Source organism: Scyliorhinus canicula, chromosome 4 (genome assembly GCF_902713615.1).
Source record: "Scyliorhinus canicula chromosome 4, sScyCan1.1, whole genome shotgun sequence".
Taxonomy (NCBI): Eukaryota; Metazoa; Chordata; class Chondrichthyes; order Carcharhiniformes; family Scyliorhinidae; genus Scyliorhinus; species Scyliorhinus canicula.
Window position 1 is genome coordinate 145,941,272 of NC_052149.1, and position 26,539 is coordinate 145,967,810.

At 47.3% G+C, this 26,539-nt stretch overlaps 1 protein-coding gene across 3 annotated transcripts in view; it reads right to left on the reverse strand.

Annotated features, from left to right (window-relative positions):
• Positions 1 to 239: 239 nt before the first annotated feature.
• The window catches only part of LOC119965064 (regulator of G-protein signaling 14-like), a 97,402-nt gene continuing 71,102 nt past the window's right edge, over positions 240 to 26,539 (reverse strand). For 2 of the 3 annotated variants that reach the window (XM_038795314.1, XM_038795313.1), the window contains exons 9-15: positions 25,768 to 25,959; positions 19,783 to 19,859; positions 14,057 to 14,183; positions 11,156 to 11,243; positions 5,895 to 5,941; positions 4,195 to 4,339; positions 240 to 3,320 (exon numbers count right to left, since the gene is read on the reverse strand). In XM_038795314.1, coding sequence (XP_038651242.1) covers positions 3,016 to 3,320; positions 4,195 to 4,339; positions 5,895 to 5,941; positions 11,156 to 11,243; positions 14,057 to 14,183; positions 19,783 to 19,859; positions 25,768 to 25,959 — 981 coding nt within the window. In that variant the 3' untranslated portion in view covers positions 240 to 3,015. The remainder of the gene's footprint in view (positions 3,321 to 4,194; positions 4,340 to 5,894; positions 5,942 to 11,155; positions 11,244 to 14,056; positions 14,184 to 19,782; positions 19,860 to 25,767; positions 25,960 to 26,539) is intronic. The other variant, XM_038795316.1, reaches the window with a different exon arrangement.

A 26,539-nucleotide genomic window follows, 5' to 3' on the forward strand; every position in this document is an offset into this window, starting at 1 on the left:
ATGGAGACACCAAATGCTGACCGAGAGAAAGAGAGGTACAGCAAAATACAGATAGAGAGGGACCGGGAGGTAAGCACAGAGGCTGACAGGAAACTGAGAATGTGAGACTGAGGGAGACATACAAAGGAAGTTTCTTCTATTTTCTAAGCTTACCAGAAGTGTTGTGAGACTGTAGCACAGAAAACAATCCAAAAAAAAGGGCAATAATTTGGGTACACAGATTAACAGTGATATCAAAATGGTGGATAATTCAGCTTTAATACTTTCTGCAAGAGAAATATTAACAAAATGTGCTATGGTTTAGAATTACAATCATTGAACAATATATACAATAAAGCACCAGGCTGCAAGTGTCAACAGTTATTGTTTGGGAAGTTACATTACTTGAGCAGCCCTTCCTCAGACCTTAAAGTAAACTAGTTTATGAACAAGGGAATAAATAAATGGCAGTCAGTGCCAATGATAAAGGACTTGCCAAAACAAATCCACAAAATACATTTTTAGGGTTGAAAGAAGAGTTGACTTTATTTGGGTCTAACCGCTGTAACATCTTTCACCCATATCTTCTTCTTTACCGCTCACTGAATATGTCTTGTGCTGCAGTTTTATTTTGTTTCATTGAAACAAAGTCTAACTCTAACATGGAAGAGGTTTGTGACAAGGATATTGAATAAAACTGGTGCAAAATCTGAAAAATAAATTTGGCATCGGTGATCCTGAAACCATTGACTTGTCATAAAACCCAACTGGTTTTTAACGAAGGTAAATCTGTCGGGTTTTAACGAAGCTAAATCTGTCGGTGGACTCCAGTCAAATGTGACTATAGTCTCACGACGATAACTTTGCTCTGAGCCACTCAATTATATTAAATCACTCTCGGTTTTTGAAGGTCTTGTCACCACTTTCTCAGGGAAGCTCGGGATGAGCAATAAGTGTCTGCCTTGACAGACAAAGTAAAACCTCATGCTCCTCAAACATAAAAATGTCAACCCTACATACCCTACAACCACACACACACTGACAGCCGCACAGCCAATTCACAGACAACTACAGGCACACTCACTGCTCACAAGCACGGAAACTTACAACCCCATTCAGAGACACACATAAACATGAAGAAACACACACTCATAAACACATTCAGACTAACAAGACAACACAAGATGCTCACAGATAACTGCAGACACACACAAAGCAACACGCACACACTGACAGACACTCAAACACAGCTATGCACTCACACATAGCCACAACATACACACATGCACACACACATGTAGACAGATGTGGGTACACTCACATACATGCACACAGCCACAACATACAAACGCATGCACACACACAGATAGACACATGTATACACTCACATGCACACACATACATGCACACACAGACACATATAGACCCATGTGTACACACACACATAGCCAACACATACAAACACATGCTCATCTGCGTGCACCCAGACAGTATGCACACACACACATACACACACACAGATACAGGCACAGACACATTCACAGCTGTAGCCACCTCTCAGCATATGCGTAAACAAAGGCTTTTACATTTAATGTTCACAACCACATTTTCACTAAAAGATTTGATTTGGGAAGAATAATGCCAACAGCATTGGCTGCTTCTTTCTTCTTCATTGTGTAGATCTGCAGATGTGGCGAGCAGCTGCATCATGGGCCAGTTGAAATGATCTAACCCCTGTGGCCTTCTTGATCAATGAGGCCTTGTAATTTTTACTAAAGCAGAGCCGACATGGGCAGCCTCGAAACCAGCCACACAATGTTGACACATCACTCTTGAAAATATTCTCAGAAGGCCACACAGACAGTGAAGTTGAGAAGCTCACACAGGCTACATCTCAGGTTTTACAGATGCTGTGCTTTTTTGGGCTGATAGACAGCATTTAGTGAATGTTAGTGATTTGAAAATGAAGTTGGCTTCATCTTGTGAATATGGAACCAACCTTTTGCATCAGGGACCCACGAAGCCAGGTTATAGTTACAGGAAACTGACTGAAATAGTCCCAATGAAACAACAGGGTGGTGTTCCTGTGAGGATTAGGGGCATTATTTTGTAGCCACTGGATCAGATCCACACCGAAACATTCTCACTGGCCTGTGGACTGCGTTTTCCACACCACAGGAAACTGCAGGTTGTCACGCAACTTTACTCCATCCCCAAATCACTTGTTGTAGTCAGTGCGTGGTACATTCATGTTGTGTCCAATGCCTGTGTATGTACCCTGACTTGGAAGTCAACATTCATAGCATTTTCCTGAAAACCACATTCTTTAGTTGCACCGGGAGCAAAAAGAATACAAAGACTCACAATAATAAGAACAACAGATACATGTAAACAACTTCAAGAATGAATAAATGTGTCTGTGGAGGTGCTGAAGTCATTTTGGAAATGGTTCAAAGTAGGTTCAGACAATATCTTTGACCCATGTGCCTTTCAGTTTAAGACTCCCTTCCCAATCAACAGTGCATTTCTCTGAATGCAAAATGCTTCGAACTAAAATCTGAGCACGGTCCTCTTTCGAGTTCAGCTAATTCAGGGTCATTGCACTCAGCAACATTAGCGGAATATTAAAATGGAGATAAATCCTGTAAAGGATCGTCCCTGATAAGCGGTGGCCTCTTCCGACATTGCGATCCTGAGGTGCCCAATGTCCGTTAGATTCCAATGTTATTTCTTTCACAGCTCGGATTCTGTCAAGGGTCTCAAACCGAGAATTCATAGAATCGTACAGCACAGAAGGAGGCTATTCGGCCCACTGAGGAGGAAATGGAGTCCTGGTGCCACAGGAATGCCGTCAACAGGCATGGTGCTGATGGCTTTGCAGTGCCGGCTGATTGGGACTCACCGAGGATTGGGAATTCCTGCCTTATTGAGCTCGGTCCCTCTGCGCCCATCATAAGGAAACAGGAAAAAGTGGACAAGCTGCTCCATGTTAACCCTCCAGCTCTGCAGGCTGTGACTACAGCATTCCATACATTGTTAGAAGGCAGTGCGGCGGCACAAATACTTCTCTGTTAAATCTTCCTGCCGTGTGCTCTGTGTAGTGGAGATATTCGGGACTGGCTCCTCCTTCGGAACTCCTGAGATATTTCCGCTCTTTGGACAGGTTAGATTTCTGGTGCCTTTCTCCCTCCTCGTGTCCGACTCGGCCGGCTGAAGACTGATGCCGGCCAGTTTCTCGGGAAGCTGCAGAAAGTCTGGAAGCACCAGGTCCTCCTTCTTCAGAAGGCCTCGCTGATCGTCAGAACGGCAGCTCTGTGCTTTTGACAACATCTCAAACAGGGCTGCAAGAAGGACAAAATTACAGTTATATCGTTGCTTTGGTGTACAGGGTGACTATCTCCATCTCTGCTTCCCTCCCTTCCTGAAGCCAAGAGTCACGAGGCAATAATCAGAGATTTTCACCTCATCATTCAAGCAGTTACTGACTTCAATGGGGCATTTCCACAACTGTCGCACATAAGGTCCGTTGACTGCACAGTTGTAAAGGTGTACTTTCACAGACTTCATTTGTGAAAACAAAAGATATTTATTAATACGAAGTGTAGAGCAGCCTCATGGCTTGGAACAAACTCCTAAAATATTTATTTGCCAAAGAAGCATCTGTTACCTTGGGGTGATTCACACTCTGAGTCCTGATTGCTCGCACAGGCCATGTGATCCTAACTCTGCTGTGTTGCCCTTAAAGGGACAGTCACCACAACTGTCCAGGGGTTTGAACTTTGGAGTTTTGGCAAGTGCAGCTCAAGTCGACATGAAACAGTGTTTGCGCCAGCTGACTTGACTACAATTACAAAAGTACCCTTCCCTTGCCCCTCCTTCCTCCCTATGCTCCACCAGCTGTTGAACAATCCTCTACATTGCCCCGTTGCCATTTGGCCTTGGGTTGCTAATACGGGTTGGCTTATAATCTAAGAAGTTGCATCACATGATCTGTCCCCACCTCCATGTTCCCACATTGATCAGCTGACTCAAATCCTTCCAGCAATTGGTCAATAATGGCAGCGACAATACGCACAATCCTCCATGCAGCAGAAACTATCCCTCCAAATTCGAAACCCACTTTGTTTCCCCCTTTACCACGCCTGATCCTTAGGGTGCAGCGATCAGGCAAGTATTCTTACTCACAAGCAACAAATTAATCTTTGTTTGCTTTACCTTCCACATCGTAAGTCTTGCGGTACAGTTCCTTCCTCTCTTCATATTTTCCTTTGACTCTGTTTCTCCTCGAGTTCTGCAACGAGTGGGAGGGGATCTCCAAGGTTTCCTTTATGTGCGTGGGAGACTGCTGTTGTTTCTGTTGCTGAGATAATTGGAGAAATTAGTGTACCTCTGATCTAATGTACTTTACCCCCTACCCCTGTAAACTACTTCTTCAGCTCCAACATCACTTGGGGTTAGATATAGCGTACCCACACTTCAGGAGGGGAGTGGTGCTCAGTGTACGGATTGGTGTAATGGTACAACACCAATTCCTCTTGCCATGCTTCCACTGACTGTAAAACTTGAGCTGATCCCAAAATCTGCTGTCCATGTCCTAACACACCACGTCACGTTCACCTATCAACCCTGTTGCTCGTTAATCTTATGAAATTTCCCTGGTTTGGCAACAATTCAACTTTAAAAGTCTCATCTGTGGTGATATGCATGTGAACAATTTCACAGATGGATTGTGTGCGACCTCCAACCACCAGGTAGCGGTGCAGACATACCATGCGGTCTCAAGACAGTGGTCATGTGACCAGGATCTCCACTATAAGTGAAGGTACATGCAGCCATCACCAGATGGTTGTAGGAGATGATGGTAAGACATACAGGTGAACAGTTGTGCTAGGTGTAGTTCCAGAGGAGTACAAAGAAACCCACAGGTTATCTGAACGCTACCTTACCACGTGTGATTTAATAAAGATCCTGGTTTTGACAAGTCAAGGCATTTGGCGGATTCCTTTGCAAGACATCGAAGACCAATATAACATAATCCTTGTTTTCAAACCCCTCCATGGCTTGCCCTCTCCCTATCTCTGTAACCTCCTCCAACCCTCCCAAGTTATTGGCACTCCTGCAATTCTGGTCAGCTGCCTAAGCCCTGAGGCTGCAGAATTTCCTCTCTGAACTTCTGCATCAATCTAGCTCCCTCGCTTCCTTTGAGACATTCACAGTGTTGAATCATAATGGTAAAGAATGAGGCCACCTGGTCCATTGTGTCTGCACTGGATGAAAAACAAGCCCCGTGCCAAATCCCACTTTCCAGCATTTGGTCCGCAGCCCTGCAGGTCACAGCACTTGAGGTTCGCATCCAGACATCTTTGAAACGAGTTGAGGGTTTCTGCCTCTACTATCCTTTCAGGAAGCATGTTCCAAACTCCCCAAAACCGTGTGGGTGAAAAATAATACCCTTAAAATGAATTAAAACCCACCGCATTGGCCAAGCTTTGGGTCACCTGTGCTAATATTTATTTAAGTGACATGGTGACAGATGATGTTTAACAAGGCTGGTTTAGCACAGGGCTAAATCGCTGGCTTTGAAAGCAGACCAAGACAGGCCAGCAGCACGGTTCAATTCTCATACCAGCCTCCCCGAACAGGCGCTGGAATGTGGCGACTAGGGGCTTTTCACAGTAACTTCATTTGATGCCGACTTGTGACAATAAGCGATTTTCATAACCCTCTGCTGCAATAGCACAAAATGTTTCAATATGTTAAAGATGCTACACGCTAGATGCAAGTTGTTGTGGTCTGCAGCTGCCTTTCAAACTTATATTTGAAGAATGGTGTGTTTGGGGCAGGGCTCCCTTTCCTAACGTAAAGGCTCCTTTAGCGCCAGCTCATTTGAGGATGGAAGATTCTGCTCGACTCACAAGGCACGGGGACAATCGGCTGGGACTCTTTATCTCCTCTTGTCTACCTGTGAACAATGGAAACAAAACTGATGGTTAGAAAGCACGCAGCAAGATTTTGGTTATTTTTTTCTCACACTGCCTTCCGGTTTACTGGGTTATTATGGATGAAGTAAGCTTATCAATCCATTCTGTTTCTTTGAGCCTCAGCGTCCAATGGGATCTTCCCACTGCAGCATTCATGGAAGTACCTGTATAACCCTTGATTGTCTCACAATCCTACCGTTTTTCAACAATGACATTCCTGGTAGAGTCCAGCTTCCTCTCTCTGTTCCTGAAGCTTTGTAGGACTGCCATCTCCGTCCCTCCCTCAGTCAGCCAAAATCCATTCCAGTCTAACTGTCACCAACCAATCTCAATCATCAATGCCTCCTCTCTAGTAGTTGAACAAAGCTCCCCTTACAAGAACAGCATCTCTGACTCAAATCCACCAGGAAGCCTACCTTGCCTGCTGCATGCCACATTTAAGACGTTATGAATCTGAAATGACGTGTTTTTGGGTCACTGATAAAATAATTGGAAAGATGCACTTAATTCTGGTACAGTTCCATTTTAATTGGCATGCATGACATTCAAATGTATCAAACAGAGGTTCCCATTGGGAAGCTCAATCTGCTGTCAATTTGCTGCCAACTTAATACCGTAGTTTCATCTGGTGTCAGGGAGTTGACCTTTGGCATCCCGCACAATTAAGTGCCCTCACCCGCCTCGTTTCCTGCTCCTGGGAACATCAGAGGATTCCACACATTCAACTTACCAGCACTCCAAAGCCTCCTTCAACTTAAACTTTTGTGATTTAATCAGGATATTGATATCATAGAATCCTTACATTGCAGAAAGAGGCCATTCGGCCTATCAGGTCTGCACCGAGTCTCCGAAAACGCATCTATAACATATCTATAACAGTGGGCATTTGTTGTAAGTTGATCTACCTCTTGATGGGTGGTAGCACAGTGTTTAGTATTGTTTCTTCACAATCGCAGGGACCCAGGTTCGATTCACGCTTGGATCACTGCCTGTGCAGAGTCTGCACGTTCTCCCCGTGTCTGCGTGGGTTCCCTCCGGGTGCTCCAGTTTCCTCCCACAAGTCCCGAAAGACGTGCGTGTTAGGTGATTTGGATATTCGAAATTCTCCTTGTGTACCCGAACAGGCGCTGGAGTGTGGCAACTCGGGGATTTTCACAGTAACTTCAGTGCAGTGTTAATGTAGCTACTTGTAAACGACACTAATAAAAATTATGATTATGATTCTGAGAGCCCAATGTAGCACTAAACCTAAGGCCTATGTTCAATTCTCTGTCCGTGCTGAGGTAATCAAATTCAGTCAAGTGGATAGTAGTACAATGGACTTTAGTGATGGCGACTTAGAGAGAGGGAATGTTTATGGTCCTCGCACCACGGGTGTCCCACAATGCCATGGGTGAGACTGTACAAGAGAATAGGCCAGAACCATTATCCCCACCATAATAATATCTTTATTGTCACAAGTAGGCTTACATTAACACTGCAATGAAGTTACTGTGAAAAGCCCCTAGTCGCCACATTCCAGCGCCTGTTCGGGTACACCGAGGGAGAATTCAGAATGTTCAATTCACCTAACAGCACGTCTTTCGGAACTTGTGGGAGGAAACCGGAGCATCCGGAGCAAACCCACACAGACACAGGGAGAATGTGCAGACTGCGCACAGACAGTGACCCAAGCCGTGAATCCAACCTGAGACCCTGGCGCTGTGAAGCAACAGTGCTAACCACTGTGCTACCGTGCCGCCCATGCACGTGATGTCACTAAACCAGACTGGCTCCCATGTGTGTGGCATGAGTTGCAGATTGCAGCGATGATGTTGATCTATAAGCAAGATTTATGTTACTATTGATTTTCTTTGATTGATATCCATGTAAGATAAACTTCAAAGAAGATTGTGAAGATTTTGTAATACATATAAGAATGTTTCATTTGTATTCTCTCTTTGTATTCATGTTCATAATATAAACTTGTCTGTACACTTGTTTCTTCTGTGAACTAATAACATAATTATGTTATTTAATACAAAAATTAAATGCATATAAATTTAGTAGCATAAAATCATTGAAATATTCAGTTTCCATAAGTTTCCATTAATTCTAACATGTTTTTTGCATTGACAAATAAAAGTGGGTAGGGAATGTCTGGTAGGTGGTCTGTGGGAGGACTTCTGCCCCACCTCAGTGATCAGCACAGGAAAAGATTTGAGACCCACTTGAGTTGGGGGAAGGAGTGATAAAATGGCGAGAGGTGGTGATACTGGGACAAGAGTGGGTCCAGAGGAGTTATGAACGGTATCTTGCAGAACAAAAGAGGGTGAGAGAAATTTAGCAAATTTTGCAAAATTTGAAAAAGGCTCATGTAGCCTGGGGATATAGTGGAAAAAGGAGATTGCAGATCACAAGATTTTAACACATACCAATCGTGACCCCCCTCCCCCCCCCCCCCCCCCCCATCTATCCTCCACACACCTCCAGTACTCTGTGTTTTTGGTGCAGTCATCTATCTTTACAGGAACCTACTGTCTGAGAGAATAAAGAAGCAAAGAAACTCTTTCTAAGGTCACAGTGGCTTGTCCTTATAACCCACCATGCAGCCATGTCAATCATTGCAAAAAATAAAGGCACAGTGTGCAGTGACCGACAGCATAGGATTAGTCCTGAATCTGCAGTTTATGATTTAATCATGCACAAGGTGAATCCACACTTCACATCTGATCTTAGAATAAAACTCACTGAAATCTATTCGGATAAAGGCTCTGGGAAACAACAGGCTGTTAAAAAATAGAATTCAGCAGCTGAATGCGACAAGCTTATACAGCCACAGAGAATTTCTATGTGATTGAATCTAGCCAGTAAAAGGTCAGCTCTGCGGGAGCCCCATTTACAATTGGTTGTTTAACATTTAGAGCTGTTATCTGGTGGCTCACACACAATAAGACGCAGAGACTGTCTCACCAGCCTGCTATTTGAGTCACAGAAAGATGTGGATTGTTTCTTAAATGCATAGCACAATGCCCTCGATGCCACTGTCAGTAAATGCTTTGCTCAATCTGGTAGCATCTCTATAGACCAGAAGAGTCTCAGCCTCCGAACCTTTAGCTGCACTGACCTGTGTCTGGGTGGGTTTCCTCCGGGTGCTCCGGTTTCTTCCCACAGTCCAAAGAAGTGCAGGTTAGGTGGATTGGCCATAATAAATTGCTCATAGTGACCAAAAAGGTTAGGAGGGGTTATTGGGTTATGGGGATAGGGTGGAAGTGAGGGCTTAAGTGGGTCGGTGCAGACTCGATGGGCCAAATGGCCACCTTCTGCACAGTATGTTCGATGTTCTATGAAACACCCCATCAAGTTGCCCAAAATAACACTTAGAAAGTTTTGGGTTAAATCGCGCCCTAGATCTTTGCAAGGGTTGTATCAATACAGCAACTGTAGATACTATATGATATAGAGGTTGGAGCTTTTACTTGTTACCTGTGCCTTCCTGAGGGACAGCCCTTTCACATATTAGGAAAGTTCACAAACTCCTGTGACCCTAAAAGCTACACTTTCTGCAGCATAGCTCCAGGTGAGGACACTCGGAAAGGTATAGAGGTTGGCTAAAGGTAGTGCACTATCCACTATTAAGGAAACAAGTGAGGGCCAAGAGGAGTCTATTACCAATTGAATATATTAACATCAAGGTCTGGATTTCCTTTGCATTTATGCCCAGTGGATCCGCAAACTGGGCATCCAAATCACATTTGCTAAAAGATTGTGGTATTTTCGGAATAAGTGAGTTACGTATATAGAAATGTAGTCAAGTCTCCTTGATCTTTCACATTTACCCTCAAAGCCTCCGCCAATAAAACTGGCCACAATCCCAAAGGTTTCTTTGTTCAGGCATGTTCTATTGAGATTGGGCGATACTTGAGTAAAATTGACATTGGCAAAATGAAGCACATTTTTCGATTTTACTTTCTGATGACAATCAAGGAGGAAGTTTTAGACTCAACTGCAGAGAGCCAGGATCTGCTCTGTGCAATATAAAAGCTAAGTTCTGCAGATGCTGGAAATCTTAAACAGAAGCAGAAAATGCTGCAGATACTCAATTGGTCTTGCAGCATCTGTGGAAAGAGAAAAGGTTCGAATCAATGGCCCTTCATAATTTCTGTCCCTTACCAGATGGTGCCAGAGATGCTGAGTATTTCTGGCATTTTCTAATATATAATAACCTAAGAGGTATCCCATTAGCTGAAAAACACTTTGGAATGCCCTGAGGTCACGAATGATGCTATATAAATGCAAATTCTTAGACTCCAACAGTCAAGGACGAATATCACTCTCGACTTTGTTGAACAGGACACAGCAAGGAAAGAGTTAATGTCACAGAGGAATAAACGGGCACATCTCTCAAATGTACACATTCCAAATCAGTCAGGTTGCTCACGAATATTGATTTGCAATCTAATGAATATTAATTTGTGATTACAATCAAGGCTCACTAATAGGGAAGGAAATTTTCTGTCCTTACCCGATCACTCCAGATCGATAGCAATGCTGTTAACTCTTAACTGCCCCCCTGAAATGTTCGAGCAAGCCACTCAATTCAAGGGCAATTAAGGATGGCCAATAAATGCTCGCCCAGCCAGCAGCACCCACAGCCCCTGAACGAATGAAAGGATCTAATTGAATGATGGAGCAGGCCCAAGAGGTTTCCCAACTGAAGAAGCTCAACAACATCGAGGACAATGCAGCCGGCTTGATCAGCACCCCATCTAAACATTTCTTCCCTCCAGTATCATCACACAGTGGCAGCAGTGTGTACCATTTACAAAATGCACTGCAATAACTCACCAAACCTTCTTCAACCAGCACCACCCAAACCGGCAACCTCGACCACCTATAAGGACAGGACTGTGGCAGAAGATTCATGTGTACATCAGCACCTGAAAGTTTCCCTCCAAGCCACACACCATCCTGACTCGGAAATATATCGCTGATCCTTCACTGTCACTGGGTCAAAATCCCACAACTCACTCCCGAACAGAACTGCAGGTTTGTCTAGGCTAGATGGTCTGCATCACTTCAAGGCAGCGCATCATCATCAACTTCTCAACGTCAATTAGGGATGGGCAACAAATGCTGGCTTAGTTAGATTTGCTTCCAACCCATGAAAAAATAAGAAAAACAGAATGGAAGAAAGATCTCTGTGGAATACATACGAAGCTCAGGCTTGTGGTCCAGAATCACTCGTTGATTCTCCAGGCAGGAAACTGTGACATCCAATTTCAGAGGCTGGGACTCACCGCTCTATATAACACAGATTGAAGAACAATTGTTCACCGGGCCATTCTAACTGCTGATGGTTAAAGCTACTCCACCAGAACTTGCGGAAACAATATGTCATAGCCAGCTTTCTTATGGTGCTCTGAATTAATGTTGCAGTTTGACGATGAACATTTTGAAGCTTTCATTTAACATGTTATGTGAGAGCTGAACCCGTTCCAGGTTAGGTCAGAGATCACCTCTTACAGAAGGTAGGGTCCACATCGAATTATCACCCTAAAATGATCTCCACAACTAGTTTTGATCATCTAGGTGCTGGGAGTGGGGGTGTTTGAAGAGGGACTTCACAGATTTGTTTTCCCAAATGGACCTGTTTTTTTTGTACTTGGATTTTCACGTCTCCCCGGGGATCACATGGCTACAGGTGGGATAAGGAGCAAGTGATGACACCACAGCAAAGCGATTTGGATTCTCAGGTGTTGGCCACCCTGCCCTTTTGCACATAGGCCCAGGCCCAGGCAGAGCCGGCCCAAGGTACCGGCAACTCGGGCAGTCGCCCGGGGCGCCATGTGCTAGGGGGCGCCAGAGACTCGGGTCCCGCGCATGCGCAGTTGGGCCGGTGCCAACCAGCGCATGCGCGGTGGCCGCCCTCCCCCAGGGCGCCGCCCTCCCCCAGGGCGCCCCCCCCTCTCCGGCCGCCCCCCCCCTCCGTCCACCCCCCCTCCCTCCGTCCGCCCCCCCTCCCTCCATCCGCCCCCCTCCGTCCGCCCCGGCCCCGCCCCCCCCCTCGGCCTCCCCCCCGCCTCAGCCCCGCCCTCCCCTCGCCCCCCCCCCCCCCCCCCCGAAGGGCGCTGAAGTTCAGCTTGCCCGGGGCGCCAGCAACCCTAGGGCCGGCGCTGGGCCCAGGTAATGGTTCCATACTCAGGATCATGGGTAACGGTGAATGAGCAAATTTTGGTGGAGAGTCAGAACCTGAAGGGACAATACTGCTCGCTCAGGGGTGTGTGGGGGTGGATCATTCAAGAAGAGGCCTTGTCCGTCCTTAACTGTAAACATAAGACAGGCAATGGAAAACCACCTCATGTATTCTTTCCACTATTGCTCACTGAAATTGAAAATGGATGGCTCCTTCGAGCAAGACGAAAGCACAAAACCGTGAGACATGGAGCAAACAACCAGGCCTCAGGCAGATCATTATTACTACCACAAGGTGCAACAATTGAGTGACTCAGGTCGGATGGAAATAGTCTTTGCTTGTCAGTTATTGTTCAAATTTTCATATCATTAAATATTTAGATTTTCAAATAAACAACCTGTTGGATCCAGACTGGTGGAGTTAGCCCACAAGGTGGCGTTTACGAACTAGCAGTGGGTTTCTGCCGTGATTGTTATCTTAAATGTAATTGATTTTTATTTATCATTGAAAATCCTGTCAACCATGCATGGTACAAATAAAACTGCTGGTTGGAATTCTCCCTCCCTTCACGCTAGCGGGATTCTCCGGTCTCGCTGCAGTGAAAGGAGCTTTGGATGAGCACCAAATTCTCCGTCCTCACTTGCAGCGGTGGCGGGGGTGAACTCGGAGTGGAGAATCCCAGCTAGAAATTTCAGCTCCTGCACTGATTAGTTCCACATCCAGGGGGTGCTGTAGGATGGCAGTCTTCAAAGTGTTTGAGAAGGAATATCTGCCAAGTGGCTGCCGAGATAAAGGACTTGAGCTCAGGGCCGGCCCAAGGTACCGGCAACTCGGGCAGTCGCCCGGGGCGCCATTTGCTGGGGGGCGGCAGAGACTCGGGTCCCGCGCATGCGCAGTTGGGCCGGTGCCAACCAGCGCATGCGTGGTGGCCGCCCTCCCCCAGGGCGGCCCCTTCCGCCCCCCCCCCCCCCCGTCCGCCCCCCCGGCCCCGCCCCCCCCTCGGACCCCCCCGGCCCGCCCCTCTCTCCCCCCCCCGGCCCGCCCCACTCGGCCCCGCCCCCCCCCCCCGGGCCCGCCCCCCCCCTCGGCCTTGCCCCCCCCCTCGGCCCCCCCCCCCCCCCCTGAAGGGCGCCGAAGTTCAGCTTGCCTGGGGCGCCAGCAACCCTAGGGCCGGCGCTGCTTGAGCTTCAAAAGCACCACTTTTCCAATGGTTCAATGTCAAATGTCAGTTGTGATCTCAGTGCCTGTCCTGGTGCCACTTACTCAGAAAGCCTTGGGTAGAAGGCCAACCCAGCAGCTTGACCACATAATCGAGGTGGACTCCCAGGGGGCAGCACAGCGGTGCAGTGGTTAGCACTGCTGCCTCACGGCGCCGAGGTCCCAGGTTCGATCTCGGCCCTGGGTCACTGTCCATGTGGAGTTTGCACATTCTCCCCGTGTTTGTGTGGGTTTCGCCCCCACAACCCAGAAATGTGCAGGGTAGGTGGGTTGGCCACGCTAAATTGCCCCTTAATTCGAAAAAATGAATTGGGTACTCTAAATTTTTTTAAAGAGGTGGACACCCGAGTGCTATACTGAAGGAGTGCTGTACTGTCCAGTGTGCCTTTTGGATGGCATGTTAAACCAAGGTTCTGTTTGCCCTCTCAATTATAAATAAGAGATCGCCTGACACCACTCAATGAAAGCAAGTTCCCCTGATTGTCTTGACCAGTATTTTGCTTTATCTCCGAACCTTTACCTCATTGCTGTTTCTGGGATCTTGCTGTGCACAAATTGGCTGCTGTGTTTTCTGCATTTCAGTATTGACTACACTTCAAAAATAATTCACGAGCAGCGAAGCCCTTTTGGATGTCCCGAGAATACGCAAAAGGCTCAATAAAAATTAAGTTATTTTGTTCTGTTTTATTGTATTGATACGTACAATTTTAGCCTCCACCTCCTTGGCATTTAAGTTATATTTGATCAGAAATGGCTGCAAAGCCTCGGACACAGTTTTGCCGGGTTTAGCCGTCACCCAAAGTTTCCGTTCTACTGGAACGAGTTCCAACCTGAAAGGGAATCAAAGTGAAAGAGGGTGAAACACTGAAGGTCAACGCTCCACAACCCCCCTCACTGAAGCCAAGCTTTAACATTGCTCTCTTTCACCACAGATTGGCAAACAAACTGCTGATCAAATTCATCAATCCCAACTGCCCGATGAGGATGGGCACGAAGGGAATACAAATCAGGGAAGAGGCACGACAGTCCCAACTCAAGCCAGTTGCCTGACAGCATTGGCCCAGTTGTTAGCTCCCTTGCCTTTGGGTCTAAAGATTACAGACTCAAATCCCACTCTGGGTCTTAAGCACAACAGTCTACTTTCACACTCCAAAACGAGTATTGACTGTCAGCGCTACCCCTCCCTTTCAGACAAGAGACTGAACTGAGGCTATCCTCTTGGAAGGATGTAGAAAACCCAGTTATTCAATGAAGAGTTGGGGAGCTATCCCTGATGTCCTGACCAATATTTTCCCCCTCAATCAATATCATGTAAAAAATGGTTATTTGGTCATTGACACATTATTGCAGGGGGCAAATTTCTCAGCCATATTTCCTATATTACAACAGTGACTATACTTCAAAAAGTACTTCACTGCTTGTAAAGTACTTTGCGCCATCCAGTGGTTGAGAAGGGTGATATATAAATGCAAGTCTTCCATCATTTTCTTTTTGACAGTGTGGTTTAGAGAATGGAGGAATCCATGTTTTAACCACACATGCAGTTTTTGATTCTGAATGCATCTTCCTGAATATTGCTTTTCCTTCCCAAGAGCTTCACACCAGAGTGGTACAGCCAATCCTCCGATCATGAGAACCTTGGAAGGGCAAGGCAGACCGTTTCAAGAGGCAATAGTAGTGCAGGTTCCAGGTCGCCGGAGGCTGAGGTCGCACATGAGTTACATAGCAGAGGACGCCGATGAGGGCGGTGATGAGCCAGGCAACATAAAATGGCTGATGAATGTACTGCACATTGGGAAACCTGCCAAAAAGCTTACATTCATCGTCTATCTTTATAATGCGGAGGAGCCTGGAGCCCAACTTGGCAAAGCGCTTTGCCCATCTGTTCTAACAATGTACTGGTGGTCAACTCCATCAACACACTTGTGGACTCAACCATGATGGATTTCAGATGGTCGATATCGCAGCTTCGTTTCAATACAAGGAGCTTCCACCAAAGGTCTGAGTGCCACTGTGGGAGATCAGAGTGCTGCCATCATGGTTGAGCTTATAGTGTGTAAAGTGGCTTATAGGGCCTGACAGCAACCTTGCAATCTGTCCTGCAACAGATTACAGGGTTGCTAAATCACTACCCTGGAGGAACAGCAGTGATTTCATGGAGCATGAATCTGCTGTCCTCTTTCGGGTTGACAGTATTTGTAATCCTACATCTGCCACTCGACCAGTGCCCTTGCTTAATTGGCCTGTCAGCCGTCCAGCCCAGAGAACTGCCACAAGTGCCAAGGCGGTGCTTCTTTGCCCATGGCATGCTGATCCATGGCATATTGCAAGGTCATCTGTAGCCTCCTCCACTGCAAGTCAGCAACCTCACACCAGCCATTTTGCAGCCACAATAAAGTAGCACTGTAGGAACAATATAGGATATGGAAAGGCACAGGGAAGACAAACATTAAGGTCATGTATAAAGCTGATGAGTTTCATTTGGTATGGCATATGGCCTCTCATGAGATTCGTGATGTCTCGCGAGATTCAATCGAACCTCGTGAGATGTCGCGATCTGGATCACACCCTCGCTGGGTGAGATCCAGATTGGCGGCTCATTTGAATATGCATTCGCCAGATTCTTCCTGCACCAGGGACCTAACGCCTCGCCAGCACTCTGTTTAGTGTGTGGACCAGGTGTGACGGCACCTGGGCGGTTCCCCAGGCCATTGGAGACCACTGGGTAGTCGGGTACAGGGCAGGGTGGCACCTTGGCACTCCTCCTGGCAACTGGGCACCTTGTCATCGCCTTCCTGGCACTACCAGGGTGCCCTTGTGGCAGTTCCAGGCTGCCAGGGTGCCACAGTGGCAGTGCCAGGGTGCGCAGGTACCACGGTCACACTGCCAAGGGTCATGGCCTGAGGCGAACCATGCCCATAAAAGGAGGGATGGGGGTGTATGAAGAGTGGGAAGGTGAAGGGTGGAAATGAAGGGGCCCCATAATGGTTGGGGGCTGAAGGATGGGAGTCCTGAAAGGGGAGGGGACCCGAAAGGGGGTGGGGTGGGTGAGGAGGTGTGAAAAGTGCCCCATAGCAGAGTGTCCTCACTTGGGGTGGGGGGGGGAATTAATGCCCATGTGTGCGGAGGGGCGGTGACATTGCCCGTGGGTGGGGGATGTTCAAGCTCACTTAGAGATCGGGGCATCCTTTCAAAATGGCGGCCCAATCTCTGAGGAGGTGGTCATGCTGCCGAGTTCAGCTCCCCACTGTTGAAAAATTTTCTAAGTGTAGGTTAGACCAGGGAGAAACTCTCCAGGACCCAAGAAAATTACGAAAGGTGCGGTCTATAGGCCACGTCCCGCTGAGGTGAGATGTGGCCGGTAGATTCTGGGAGAGGTCTTCTCCAGGATCATGACGGCTGTTATGCCTCGCGATATCTAACCAGTTTCGCGAGACGTCGCAATCTGGGTCCCGCAGGTTGTGGACGGGACGCATTCTCGCACGCCTCAGTGAATTAAAAATAACACTTAACCATACTCGCACAGGATCTAATGGGCACCCGGCACATTTCAGCCTCACCAGCCGGATGAAGCTCAGTACTTGATCCCACAAACGGGGACAAGGCGAAACGGTACCTGGGATGTCTCCCAGGCGATCGGAGGTCCCCGGCTGGTCAGCCTCTAGGCAGGTGGCACGCCTCTCTCCCCACCAGCACTCCCGAATCTTCCGACACTCCAAATATTGCCATCTCCAGACTTGGAGCTACTGTTACCCCCAAAATCTTCAACATTATACAGTATCAGCAAATACTGTCCAAAATCATCCAACCTCGGACAGGCCCAAAACATGTGGACATGGTTCGCCAGCCTCCCCGCAAACCACCCACACCTATCCACCACCCCGGAAAGAACTGACCCATCCTGTTCACCTTCATGTGGGCCCTGTGTACTACTTTGAACTGGATGAGACTATGGGCGATTCAACTAAATTGGAACAAAGTCCTGTAGCGAGTGAGTTTCACAGCGTGTTTCCCAGTGCCAAGAAACAGATGGCTATACAACACCACTCACGTTAAATAAGGGGCCTCAGCAGGGACCATGGAGCCGAGGTCACAAATAGCCTCATTTTGTACCCTGGGGATCTCCAAATCCGACGTGACCCCCAACTCCCCCCAAGCCCCAATGCATTATGGGAGGTGCCTTCCTTCCCTGCCCCCCCTCCCCCCTCTAAAACCCGCAGAGGGCACCACCGGCCCAGTCACCAGCACACAAGAAATTCCAGCTTGGCACCCTGGCAGTGCCCCTGCCAGCAGGCAGTGTCACTTGGGCACTTTGGCATTGCCAGGCTGGTACCCAGGTGGCACTTACAGGATGCAAGGCTGGCATTTCTGGGTGCTAGGCTGGCAGTGCCAGGGTGCCCTGATGGCACCAGCAGTGCCAGAGTGCGACCCTGCCCAAAGGACATGCACCTGGGGGCCTCCGCTATCCTGGGAGACCCCTATGAATGTAATTCTGTCTGGTCCCCACCACGCCCGAGGTCTCAAAGTCGAAGGGGATAAATCCCAATGCCTCGGGTCCCTCGGGAATCTGCACGTTAATGTGAGACAAGCTGTTTAGCTTTAATATATAGATTTGTTGAAAAATGATCGCGCCCACAATGAGCGTTAGACCTCGCAAGATGTTGCGAACCAAGTAGATCCTGGGAGTGGGGTCTTTCGGCTTTTACTGGCCAATCTGCGCCGCGGCGAGCTGCTTTTCGGGCGCACTGTGGCCGTTGGGTTGTGCCCTAAGTCTTGTGCATGATGAGGACACATTAACCCTCCACAAAGTCTCACTCCACACTCCAGGCCCCAATGCCCCGTCCAGCTCTTCTTCCCTCTCATGCCTGACATCCTGCAGCAGAACAGCCTCTCTCTTCAACAGCTTCCCATATATATCCGAGACCATGCCCTCTCCCATTTCCTCCTCGGGGGGTAACAGCGCCGGAAATGACGCCACCTCCTTACTCATGAAGTCCCAAACTCTGATTAGTTGGGGTTAAAACTTGCATATAACTACCAGATTGGCTATCGTTATCATTACCTTCGTTACTTATCCATTAACCGTAATCTATAAATGACATGCATTAATGACGCATACAAGGGACCGCAGTCTTAAGTATATATTATTTCAAGGGCCCACATAATTCTAAGGGTTTGGTATTGGTAAACATTCAAAGAACTTTGGTCTACCAAGATATACCTTGCCGGTGACACCCATCGCGCTATTTAAAGTGGTCATAGCATCATAGAATCATCATAGCATCTCTAAAGATCAGAAGGAGGCCATTTGGCCCATTGAGTCTGCACCAATCCTCTGAAAGAGCACCCTACCCAGGGTCCACTTGCCCACCATATCCCAATAACCCCTTGAACTTGCCTACAGTTCTTTGGACACAAAGGGGCAATTTAGCATGGCCAATTCACCTAACGTGCACATCTTCAGATAATGTTATTAACTTGGAAACACCTGGGGACAGGACTTTTTATTTGAGGACCCAATCTATGTTCCTTTAATACCTAGGGATTTCTTTTAGCTGAGGTTCCCAGCTAGCAATAAGCTCGAGGGAAAAAGCTTACCTCGCAAGGGTATCAAGACATCAAGAAAGCATTAAACAGATGCAGAATTGTAGAAAACGCCAGGAGAAATCAACCAGCAAACAACCTGTTAGTATTTGGTGATCACTTCAAATAACACGGTGGGTGTCACTGGCAAGGCCAGCATTTGTTCCCCATCCCTAATTGCCCTTAAACTGAGTACACCATTTCAGTGGGTCAGTTAAGCATCAACTATATTGCTGCAAACCTGACGTCACATGTAGGCCAGTTCAGGTAAGGATGGCAGATTTCCTTACCGAAAGGATATTTGCAGACTAAGTGAGTTTTTATAACAATCGATGATAGCTTCAAGATTGCCATCACTGACACTAGCTTACAATTCCAGAATTTGTTTTCTATGAAGTTTAAATTCCACAATCTACCATGGTGGGATTTGAACCCTTGGGTCCAAAACATTAGCCTGCACCCCCTGGATTACTAGTCCAGTGATATTACCACTATGTCTCTTTCCCCATTTAGCTCATGTTTAGCTATGTGAGATTAAGCGAGTGTATGGCTGGAGCATTGAACTCCAAAATGGCACACTGGTGTCAATCAGCATGCATGGCAATCTGCCTGTCCTGCAGGTTTCTGGCAGAGGTTAAGTGCATGCAGAGTCAGCCTCATCTGGTACATATGGCAATAGAACTATGAGTGCTGCCGCTCAGGCTTCATTTTAGAACTAGAAGGCTATATGTATCCAAAAAACAGATGTTACCAAGCCCAATTTCTCCACCCTCTCCAAGTCTCTGCTGACCAGTTTGATTCCTTCCAATATCTGATACTATTCAACTGATCTTCCGTAACACTTACTCAAACAGTATTTTCTTCTCCACGCGAACCTCCTGGTCACATAAGATCATACTATCTTGATCCAGCAAGAGGGGCTTCTGAAATGTAAAATATGACCATAAACAACATGATTTAGGACATAGAATATACAGTGCAGAAGGAGGCCATTCGGCCCATTAAGTCTGCACCGACCCACTTAAGCCCTCACTTCCACCCTATCACTGTAACAGTTATTGTACAACATCTGGTACAATAACTGGAGGAACAACATCTCGGCCGCGATTCTCGGCAACCACGATGGGTGGGAGAATAGCGGGAGGTCCACTCCCGCACCTCCTGCTATTCTCCCCCCCCCCCCCCCAAAATGGCGTGTCCGGTTTTCCAACACGCCGCTCCGAGAAATTCTCCGACCCGGATGGGCCGAGCGGCCTGCCGTTCCCGACCTGTTCACGACGGCGGCAACCACACCTGGTCGCTGCCATCGTGAACATGGCGCGCCAGGTAAGTGTGGGGCCTGGGGGGGGCGGATCGGGGATCGAGCACCACGTCCGTGCTCGGGAGGGGACTGGCCCGCGATCTGTGCCCACCGATCGTCGGGCCGGCGTCTCAAGGGGACGCACTCTTTCCCCTCCGTCGCCCCGCAAGATCAAGCCGCCACGCCTTGCGGGGTAGCTGAGTGGAAAGACGGCAACCGCGCATGCGCGGGTTTGAGCTGTCCAACCAGCGCATGTGCAGCTGACGTCATTAGGCGCCGGCACGGCGTCATTCTTGGCGTGCCGGGCCTTGAAGCCAGGGACAAGGCCCGGCTGCCGAGTTTCCCAGTACGGCCTGCCTATCCCCCCGGGTAGGGGAGAATAGGGGGCCGGGAGAGGCTTCCGACGCCGTCGTGAACCTCTCCAGGTTTCACGACGGCGTCGGGCCTTGAGGAGAATTCCGCCCCTCACCTTCCGGTTAGGCACTCTGCAGCCTTCCGGCTGAACATCGAATTCAACAACTTCAGATGATCAGCTCTGCCCCACCTCGACCCATTTGTTTTCATTTCATTTTAACTGTCTATTACCACTTCTTTATTTCTTAATATATATTTAATTCCCCCCCAATCTTATCCATCTTTCCTTCACCTTTCTCCTCTTTGCTTCCCCCTTACCCTCCCCCACATCTAACAGTTCATCCCCTTGATTTCCCATTAGCATCCGGTTTCCCTGGGGTTTCTGTGGCTAGGACGCATCTTTCATTCTCACTCCACAGTATAAATATTTCCCAGTTTCCCTGTCTGTTAGCTTTGACAAAGAGTCATCGGACTCAAAACATTAGCTCTTTTCTCTCCCTGCAGATGCTGCCAGACTTGCTGAGATTTTCCAGCATTTACTCTTGCGTTTCAGATTCCAGCATCCGCAGTAATTTGCTTTTAACCCCTCCTAACCATTTTGGTCACTCAGGGCAATTTATCATGGCCAATCCACCTAACCTGCACGTCTTTGGACTGTGCAGGAAACCGGAACACCCGGGGTAAACCCACGCAGACACGGGGAGAACGTGCTGACTCCGCATAGACAGTGACCCAGCTTCGAACCTGGCACCCTGGCGCTGTGAAGCCACAGTGCTATCCACTTGCGCTACCGTGCTGTGTTTCACACTCAGTAACATCAACATGAGCTCAGCTGCAGGCAGCTATAATTTAACTAACTTTATTTACACCTCCCCAACAGAGCAGACAGCAGAGGGGACAATATAACAAAATCCTCAGGTTTTGGAATTATTGGGGTTTTGCTCCCGATTGCTAATCAATGGTTCAGCTTCAGTAGACAATAGAGGACAGGGTGGAGGCTAGCCGTGATGACTTTACCCTCTGTATTGGAATGGCTTTCCAATATGGTTTGCCTGGACATACAAAGGTCAAGAGCAGCGGTTCGATAGCAAACTCTACTAGGGGCTGGATTCTCCAACCCCACGCAGGGGGTCGCGCTTGCACGAGATCAAGCCAGCCCTTTGCCGCATGCGCAAACTCACGTTGTCCCTTCAGCGCCGACTGAAGCGGCGCCAACCCCTCCGCCATCCACCTTGCCCCTGAGACAGGTGAGAATTCCTCACCTTGTGGGCCCATTGACGCCGGAGTCATTGGCGCCGGTTTTCCCGCCGCCTAGGGACTTAGTCCCCGGAAGGGAGAATCCCAGCCAGGATCCTTAAATAGAGGAATTGAAGGACACATTTATATTCATATCTGCTCTTGTTTTCTGCAGCACGCCTTATTGAGACTTTGTAATCAATCCCACAAGGCCCCAGAAAACTCATCTTCCACTGAGATTTCTCAATCACTGTGCTGAGCTATTTAAAATTTGTCGGACATGGAGATCTAGGGCGTTTAACATTAGATATTAATAGATACATTCTAAATCAGAACACTGAGCTCCATTAGCATGGTAACTGGAGGTATGGGCAGATCAGTAACTACATCCAGTTAATACTGTTAACATAATTAAAGGTCCTTAGGTGCTGCACAGGGGTATTATAAAAGAAGCCATATCGTGACATTTTGGATCAGATGACCAAAGGTTTTATCGAAGAGAGTTTTAAGGAGTGTCTTAAAGCAGAAAAGAGGGGTAGAGTGGCTGAGAGGGTACAGGGATGTCAAGCTTTCACTTGGGGCCCAAATATTGACGAGGTAATCTGACAAAGCTGTTTAAAATGATAAAGGATGCAATAGGCTAAAAAAAAGGCCTAGACATTATGGAGGATCACCTTCTGGGTGCTCCACATCCCCCCTCCCCATAACCTCCAACATGATGTAAAAGTGGGTGGTCCAAGGAGTTCTTGTGCGGTCCGAGAGTCATGGATCTCGGGCCTTGAACCTCGTTATCATCAAGTTGGTGTGGTAGGAGGAGCCCTCGAGAGAAGAAGGAATGCAGATTGGTCATTTCTTGCACTGACGTGGCCTTCACATCAGGGTGGCTGGGGATGAGATGATAATTGGAGGCATAGGCCTCAGGTGCATTTTTGGCGAGTTCAGGGACCTCAAGTTGAGGGGGCAAGGGGGAGTTGGAAGCAATACTGATTGAGAGAGTCCCTTAATTTGGAGCTGGGAGGACATAACTTCTTTTGTCTTAGCCAATGTGGCAGGTGGCTTATCTTCGAACACACACTTCCTGCCCGCCACTGTGAGGCCATAAGTGTCCACAAAGCACCCTCTTTTCAATTTCCCATTTTCTAGACCAGTAAAATTATTTCCTCTGGTGGAGGAATGATGCAAGAGGCATAGGACTGGACCTTCATGGAGTCATTTTTTGCCAGGGGGAGGAGGGGCAGGGTGAGAATCACACAGCTGGGGAGCCTAAAGTCAGCAGGGCAATTTGAAACTGGTGCTGAGTTCAAACAGACTGTTTTCAACGTTCCAAGGGTCTTAACACACAGTGTGGGAGTCATGAATTTACAGAGGAGGCATAAATGCTCTTTTGGGGCACACAGATTAGTTTGTTCCATGATTTGAAGTTGTTTAATTCCTCAGCCCTTTAAAAATTAAACAATTAGACTAAACTATCAGTTAGAATAAGAAAAAAACCCACATTAAATAAGCTGGTGTAGCTTTAAAATAAAATTACCACCATGTACTGCAGTGTCAATTGATTTTTTTTCAAGGGCCATTATTACAGTTGAGCCTCTACTTGGTTACACTTCAAAATTTCCAAAATAACTTATCTCAGTGGGAGGTTTGAGTTCACAGTTTGATTGGCAGTTTTAAGAGATTATGAAATGAGTTGGTGTTTTTGATGTAGTTACTGAATAGGAGTTTGTTTATTTTTATAACAGATTGACCAGTTGAAGGGTTTTATAATACTTGAAATAGGTTTCATGAAGATTTATTTCTGTGTCAAGTGTGTATGAGTGAGAGCTCCCTTATAGTGTTGAGATTTTGTTTCCATCTCCACATAGCCCCTGAGGTCTGCCCAAAGTGGATATTTGATGAGTGGACATAAAGATGGCACAGAGGAATGATGTGGCACATATGGCACAGAAGAGGCATGGGGTTATGAGGGGGTATAGAGATGCTATAGTGGTATGAGGTGCCATGTGGTTAGAAAGTGGCATGTGCTATGAGGTGGCAAGGGGGAATGAGGAGGGTATGAAGTGGCATGGGGGCTGGATGGAGATGTGAGGTGAGGAATGGAGGCCCTAACAGCCTTTTATAAAATTGGGTCAAAGTCTCAGAGAATTGAGGGCAACTCTCCAACAATCCCCCATCAGCACTCATCCACCTGTGGCTGTCTCTAGCAGTGAATGGTCCGACTCAATCATGTCCCTGCCCAACTGGTGCAAACATTGTGCAGGGATCATTTCCATGGTTACGGGTCTGCTGAGTTGGGAGAGTGCCAGCCTTGAGCTTTCTGCCTCCCTGGTGAAAAAAGGCCCATAATTGGAGCTAGACCATTAAGGAATTAAATGAGGGAGCATTCGCTCGCCGAATGGACAGCAGAATCATGGAATTCCCCCTCCCAGAAGGTTGTGGGTGTCAGTGGTCAATTCAAACTATCTAAACTCAGATGGACAGATTTTCATTTGAAGTTCAAGATCATGACGGTACAGCCTTAAGGGACTGAATGGCCTCCTGTTGTTCCTGTCACGAGCTTTCTCCGTAATACACACCTACGTAACACATGAAACCCTCGTGATAGAGAACAGGTAGTGATGGATTAAAGTCACGTGAAACTTGGTTAAATGCAAAAAAACTACCATGTGGTGATAAAACTCTCCTGACTTCATAAAATCACTGTTTTTTTAAACTTCAAAACTGCTTTTACTTCCTGAGGTAGTGCAAACTAAGATTGCAACTTCCTCCATCCCCGATGCCTCGTGTTCACTTCACTATGAAGTGAAAGTATTGTGTTAAACCAAGACAAAGTTGCAGAACCCGTCCGAACAGTCTGGATTTATGTAGCATTTACAGCACTGAAACACACCATTCAACCCAACTTCTCTCTGCCAGTTTTTATGTTTCACACAAGCCACCCATTTTACCCCATTTAACCCCTCCTTTCTCCCTCATCTAATTACCTAACTTCCCCGTCAATGGGTCTTTGCGTTACATATCAACTAGTGAGTTCTACATTCGAGCCACACTCTGCTACGCTGTTAAACGTTACGATTTCCACACTCTAACTAAATAGTGAAAGTTACTGATTGAATGTAAAAACCATACAGATGGGAGTATTAGACCCAAATAATTCAGGCTCTGTCACAACCTGTTCGTATTATTATTGTAAAAATATAGATAGATTTTTAATAGAGGATGTTATAATTTAACCTCCACATGAATTCAATCAATGCATTGTTTTTAACATAATTTGATACACTATATGAACTCCACTCAGGTAAGATCTTGCACTGTCTTCCAGTAAAGATATATCCTGAATAGCCTGCAAAGGCAATTGTTCCCCTTTCCTGAGAAAGTCTTCATGAAAACAACAAAGGCATTTCACAAGAGAGCAAATGTGATACCGCAAGCCACTTCTGGAGAGATTAGGGCGGGTGACCAAAATTCTGGTTAGCGATGTTGTTAGTGCGTTAAAACGATGGGCTTTAAGGAACATCTTAATTGAGGTGAGTGTTCGAGTTAAGTGGAGAGGTTTAGGGCGAGATCTTCGGGCTTAGGCAGCTTAAGGCAAGGATATCAATTTTGGGGGCAATTAGAATTGGTTAGCTCAAGAGATCAGAATTGGAGGGATGCAGATATCTTGGAGGGTTGTGGGGCTGACGGATGAGAATTTTAAGTTTGAGGGTTTGAAGAAAGGGCAGATAAAGAGAGTTGAGGTACAGCTTAGCCATGATCTAAAAGTATTATGGAACAGGCTGGAGCGGCTGCTTGGCCTGCAGCTGGTCACCTGCTGTTTCAATGAATTGATCCAGGGCCTTCTGCTGTATTTGAAGTTAACAGATAATTGCTTACCCATGAGGCCATCAGGAAAAGCTACCTTGAAGTCAAATGGTTTGCTAAAATGTGAAATACCAGCTTACCTTCTCACTTCCTGCCAGGTAGACACTCGTGGCAGCGAGAGGAATCCCATGTCTTTCACATACGTTAGCCAGTAACTCTCGGATGGTCAAGCCAGGCCGAATCATTGCTAAAGATGCCGTTTTGTCGGGGAGGTAAACACAGCAGTATCTCACTTTCTTTTCCTTTTCTATCTCCGGGCTCGGCCTCTCACTCTGCAACCAAGGGCAACACAGTAAAACACCATCACATTACATCTGACTGTAGTTTTCCACACGGGCAGCACGGTAGCACAATTGGATAGCAGCTGTGGCTTCGCAGCGCCAGGGTCCCAGGTTTGATTCCCCACTGGGTCACTGTCTGTGCGGAGTCTGCACATTCTCCCCATGTCTGTCTGGGTTTCCTCCGGGTGCTCCGGTTTCCTCCCACAGTCCAAAGAAGTGCAGGTTAGATGGATTGGCCATGATAAATTGCCCTTCGTCACTAAAAAAGGTTTGGAGGGGTTATTGGGTTATGGGGATAGGGTGGAAGTGAGGGCTTCAGTGGGTCGGTGCAGACTAAATGGGTCGAATGGCCTTCTTCTGCACTGTATGTTCTATGTTCTATGTTCTTTCTGATCATCCATATTTGGAAACCCTTCATTGCTAATGAAAAATCCACACCTATCTGTAGGGCCCCCTCCCTATCTCTAAAACCTCCACAAATCCTACAAACCTCTAACCCTGGACTCTTATGCAGCGGCCACTGACTTCGATCCAGGAGTGGTGACCAGGCCTTTAGTCAGCTAGGCCCTAA